Source organism: Hemibagrus wyckioides, linkage group LG17, assembly GCF_019097595.1.
Source record: "Hemibagrus wyckioides isolate EC202008001 linkage group LG17, SWU_Hwy_1.0, whole genome shotgun sequence".
NCBI classification, from domain to species: domain Eukaryota; kingdom Metazoa; phylum Chordata; class Actinopteri; order Siluriformes; family Bagridae; genus Hemibagrus; species Hemibagrus wyckioides.
In genome coordinates this window covers 4,007,599-4,013,571 of record NC_080726.1, presented here as the reverse complement: position 1 = coordinate 4,013,571, position 5,973 = coordinate 4,007,599, and the positions used below count along the sequence as shown (strand labels likewise).

General features: G+C 37.9%; 1 protein-coding gene across 1 annotated transcript; it reads right to left on the bottom strand.

The window, feature by feature from the left end:
- Positions 1-322: 322 nt before the first annotated feature.
- LOC131368354 (myogenic factor 6) lies at positions 323-1,858 on the bottom strand. Its single transcript, XM_058414423.1, has one exon. It carries the CDS (start codon positions 1,821-1,823, stop codon positions 1,110-1,112), a length of 714 nt encoding a protein of 237 aa, XP_058270406.1. The 5' UTR covers positions 1,824-1,858; the 3' UTR covers positions 323-1,109.
- Between the last annotated feature and the right edge of the window lie 4,115 nt (positions 1,859-5,973).

Below are 5,973 nucleotides of genomic sequence, written 5' to 3'. Positions count from 1 at the left end.
GTATAATAGAGGCTGGTGTAAGAATACGTAGAACATAACGTCTCCTGTAGTGTTTATCCTACACAGGGTCTCACAGAGCCTGGAGACTATACCAGGGGATTCCTTGGACAGAGCATTAACCCATCACACACACACACACATACACACACACACACACACTACAGAGATGTCTATCAGTCTACAACGCATGTCTTTGGACTGGAGGTGGAAACTGGAGAACCCTAAGGAAAACCCTAAAGCATGGGGAGAACATGGACACTCCACACACACACACACACACACACTACAGAGATGTCAGCTTACAACACATGTCTTTGGACACACACACACACACACACACACACACTACAGAGATGTCAGCTTACAACACATGTCTTTGGACACACACACGCACACACACACACACACACTACAGAGATGTCAGCTTACAACACATGTCTTTGGACACACACAAACACACAGGGTGCAAGCAGGAATCCAACCCCAGAGGTGTAAAGCAAACATGTTTGCATATAACATACAGCATATCAAATGAGTGTGTGATAAGAAATAAAACTGTTAGAATAGGATTATAATCAGTAGTGTCATGTGGCCCGGTGATAAATGGAGCTCCTGTTGCTACTCCGATGTAGATTTTTATCCATACCAACATACAGTAAATCATGTGGATAGTCCATGAATCATGTAAACCTTATCATGGGTCATTTTTTAATTATATAAAAGTAACATTTATTAAAGTTTCCAAATTTGGATCTCAGAATCAGGTATAAATATACAGCTAGCCATTTTTTTTTTGTTTTTACTATATACTGTCAAAAGATGTTCCACATCTGTAAGTACTACATTAGCCATTAAAATCTACTGTACTGTACATTTTCAAATCATTTACTGCACACTCGAGAATCCAGTATTTCAGGAATGCAGCCTTGCAGTACTGCATATTTACCTGCATATTCAAGGCTAATGCAGAGCTGCAGCTCGTGCGCTACATTTAACGCAGCCGATGCTGTTAAATACAGTACAGTTTAATCCTCCATAGTCCATTAGTTCTCCACAAAGATAAAGTTTGTGTAATAAGTGCACAGTGTGTGTGTGTGTGTCTCAGGTGATCAGTGCATGCTCAGAGACTGCTGGAACCCCGAGCACTGCCACTGCCAAGAGAAAGGAATGGCCGAGGCATCCGAAAACGCATCCATGTGCTTGAAGCCCAAGTGATACTCAGGGTTAGGGTGAAAGCTTGGAGAGTTCAGAGCCTCTACAGAGTATGTGCATGCAGGAGAGAGACTGCTGTAAGATGTAGGAGAAGACAGTGATTTGAGAGCTCCAGATCTGAGTGAAGCATGCTGAGATGTTTTGTGAAGGTCAGCTCGGTGCTGGGAGTCTGTCCAGTTCTCCGACGGTTCCTCTTGGCGCCCGGGACGGACGCTGGGTGGTGCGTCCGGTTCCTCTTGTGAGTCCGAGTGCAAGAGCTCAGACAAAGCTGAGATGCGATGGATGGCCCGACGCAGAGTGGCGATCTTTGATAGACGTTTGCCGCTGAGGTCGTGATTCAGCACCACGCGTAATGCATTGAAGGCTTGGTTGTAGTCCAGGATGCGCTTGCGTTCTCGGACGTTTGCAGCGACCCTGCGAGCTTTGGATCGAGCCGGTCGCTTTCGCTTTTTAGCAACGCTGACTTCCGTGAGATCGCTTTCGCAAGCAGATGACAGTTTATTGAAAACATCTTCACTGGGAGTGTCTGAAACTTCCAAACCTGACTCACAACCCTCCTGCTCGTCCTCCTCAGAAAACTCCGACTCCGTGCTGATGCTGGACAAACTCATGGTTACTGACAGAGTTCTCAGACTCGCACCATGTCACAAACCTCCACAGACGTGACCTCGCTTCACTTTGACTCATCCCAGGAGAAAGGTGCTATTAAAGGCCCTTAGAAGATGCATCACCTGGGCCAATCGGTGGCGAGCAAAGGTGTGCTCAGTTTACAAGTGGCCTCGAGGGAAAACTCAGGTATCACTCAGCAGACATTGACACGCCCCCTGAGCTCTGAGGAAACGCGACAGGAATCACAAACACGGACGTCGGCTTTACAGGTAAAAGAAACAACAAAAACTGGATTTGGTTATGAGTTACACTTACACACATAGGCAATTAATGTCTTACATTTATTCATGTTTTTTTCCAGAAATTATTCTCACTCAATTCAAAGGTTTTTATTTTTTACTATTTTTTTTTTGTATATTTTATTTATTGATTATTATTATTATTTATATATTTAATTTATTTTTATTTTTTTTTGTGATTCCTTTAATTCAGTACCTAACAGCATATTCACATGATTTAACTTGAGTCATTTTCTCCATTTTCTCTCTTAATTTCAGTTACACATCATTGTATTAGAAAGGTATTTAGCATAACATCATTTAAATAATTTATTTTTAGATGAGAAAAAATATGACCTCATCGTAATAGAAAGTGAAATGTCCACATTAATGGATTTCTCCACCCGAAAAAAAAGGTTTTCAACTTTTCATGATTTTTAAACAGAAACTGTGTCCTAGTCAATTTCCAAATTTTATATTAACACATTAACACCTGAATATGAAGCAGGTTCTCTCTTTTCAAAACTAAAAGGCCCGACAGCAGGTCTAGCTGCAGGAGAATACAAAGCGATGAGGGCGTGCATGTTGTCATAAATCTCAAGCTGCTCCGCTGACACGAACAGACAATAGCCTCAGCGCATCAAAGCTGGAAAGAAGGAACCTGAATGTTTTATGGTTCCCTGTCTATCTGTCTTCACCCTCCTCCTCCTCCTCCCTCCTCGTCTCGGCTGTCGGACCGCTCCTGTGATGAGCAGAGCTGTTTGTCCAAATTAGTGGATGGTAATATTGTGAAGCTCTAATAACAGGATGCTTTGTGTGCTTTCAGCACTTTGTCTTCCTTTCATTCATCATTTATGGGCCAATTTAATTAATTATTATTATTGGTCTTGTCTATTTCCTTTTCTGGAGATGGATAAACATATATATATATATATATATATGTTTTTATATATATATAAAAGTGGGCGGGAACTTTGTGCATAGACGCTGTAACAAACAAAACATCTGGTGTTGAGTTGATGTTCTCACTCTGCACTCTAAGGGCTCATAAATAAAATAATTAAATAGAGATACTTATATAAAGATGCCAATATACACAATATACTGTCCTCATGTATGCAACTCAATCTCGGAAAAATGCTCATGTTCCAACATTCACTAACATGTGAAGATAGTATTAGGTATAGCGTATGTTTTTGAATTAATTAATCCAGGTGTGTTTCATGATTAATGAAAGTCAAAGCAGACAGTGAGCTGGAAGTGTTTTGTGAAAATATCAAGACAAGGAACTATTTTCTATCTATTTTCCAGGAACAAAATGACAAACCCGAAAACACAGGGACAATTCAGACAAAATAGAAAAGGTAGGTATAGTTTGCGAACAGAATTCTTCCCTCTGATTGGACGAGACATCTGTCACTCAGGCTCTACAGGAAGTCCAGCAGTATCTGCAGCAGTAGAAAGTGGATTGTTGTGTGTATGAACACAGCTCTGCTCTTATAGCGCTCCTTACATCCTTTAATCTGGAATAGTTTGGTCTTCCGAACATTCCTGTGTTCTTCAGGTGTTTTTAGACAGACGTTGCAAACTAATCTTTACGCCATGATACGCTATCAGTATATCCAAAATCACGCGGTATGAACGTCCTTCCTCAAAGTAGCGCTGAATGAATTCCATTTTCTTATAAATATAAATATATATAATTGTTATTTTCTTTAAAAGATTTAAAGTTCACTATTGAAAAAAATGGTTTAAAGTGAAGGCAGGACTCCACACATGTACAAGAAATAAAGTTAGATACACAATTTCCTACTTCTTGTATATCCTGAGTGACAGATGTCCCGTCCAATCAGAGGTAAGAATACCGTTCACATACTCTACCTACCTTTTCCGGTTTGTCTGAATTGTCCTTGTGTTTGAGGATTTTATATTTTCTTTTCTGAATTTTTATTTTGTTTTGCATTTCTCAGCCACCATAATCTTTATACAGTACAAACCATCATAAACAGAAACCTAGCATGCTAGCATCAAATACTACTATACATAGGTGAGTTAATACAAGACAAATAGAAGAAAAATATTGAATTGTACGTCTTCTGTTGTATCTTTATGCTCTTGTTAAATGTCTAGAGGAAAAACAGAGTTTGGAAGGAAGTAGCAGAGATCGTCAGTGCCTCGGGTAGCTAGAAATGTTTGTAAATCAAAAATGAGCGTTTCTTTAAAAATTGCATATCAGACTGCAGTCTTTTTGGAAAGTAAATTTGACCTGAATTACGAAGGCAGACATCTGATTTATGGCTTTAAAAAAATCATAGAAAAACAGGTCCATAAAATTCATTCAGATTCACAAAACAAAAAATTTGATAAATATGAGTGACTCAGAGATTTAGGATTTATATATTCCTCTAATAAAAAGTCACACATTTCCTACATTTATACACTAATTTTAAGGCAATTTAGACAATTAACATTATTTTTTTCTTTTACATGTAGTGCATGTAGTTTTTTTAAAAGAAATTATTCTTACAAATGTATTTATTTTTAACACTTTTTTAACAGGATTAAATTATTTTGGTTATTTCTCTCCAACTGAATATTTCCCCATTCATTTATTCCCAAAGTCTGAATTTTTTGAACATGGCAGAATTTCCTCTTTTTTTTACACTATTTTCTTAAAATTCTTGTCACATTATTTATTTTTTTATTTATTTAATTTTTTTTTACATATAGTTATCCTTTTTATTTTTTTTCACGTGATTTTTGTTTTACCTACAGTGTGATTTATTTGATTTAGTATGTTCATTTTATTCAATATTCATTTGACTCATTTGATTCATTTGATTCATTCGATTCACATAATGTCATATGTTTTTTCAGCTTCTGATTTTTTTTAATTTCATTAAGGCTTAAGAAGTTAATTTCAGCATTTTGGCTTCTACTGTTACACTTTGGAACTTTGGAAAAACACCAAATAGGCCACGCCCATGAGTAACAACAACAAGTAGCTCTGTAGCGATTCACTCACAAGAGACGACTTGACTCAGATTCACATTTACACATTAAACAATGTCTTAAACAGTGTGTCTGAGTAAGACTCAGCTTTTACTTCCTCACTGATATCCATCACACTGAAAATTGCTGGTTTTAACTCAAATTTATGACTTTTGGTCTTTTTGGGTTTTCTCCTTAAAATTTATGGCTTTAAGGTCTTCAAAATAACCCACAATTCCACACAGTGAGGTGGTGTAAAGGGTGAGAAGGGCATTAGTGCCTTGGTCAGGCCACATATCTACTCCTGGGTCTGGCAGCAGCTCAGGTTGTTTTTTTTATGAGGTGCAGGACTACAGTCAGGCCTCGAGCCAAAGCTGGAGCTCAGGAGAACTTACTGACACTCAGATCCTATCAGTCCAGTGGGTGTGTGAGGGTTATAACACTTCCAATGCTTCCTTCCTGCCCACCTTTTAGTGCTGACCACTAAGAGACTCATTATGAGTTCAGCATCCTTGCTCACTTCTGGCAAAGAGCAATTTGAGCAAATAAATGGATAAACCATAATAATCCGTATCATCCATACCGTTGTGTCAGAGTTTCTGTTTAAAATCTTCAGCTTTATTGACAGCATATGTCTCATGGCTAAGACCTTCATGGCTAAGGTTGTGCTGTTTTAGGAAAATAATCAACAACTGACTAATTTAAAGAAGCACTGTTACTTGTAATTTTATTATTTTATTAATAATGACTTTTTTAATTATTAAAGCACACAATATGTTATGTCTTTATAGCTACATTTAATGTTATGGAACTTTCCGCAATAGCAAGTACAGTGTAAACATTCTTTTTCTTACCAGATTCTTGTTTTTCCTCGATACAGAAA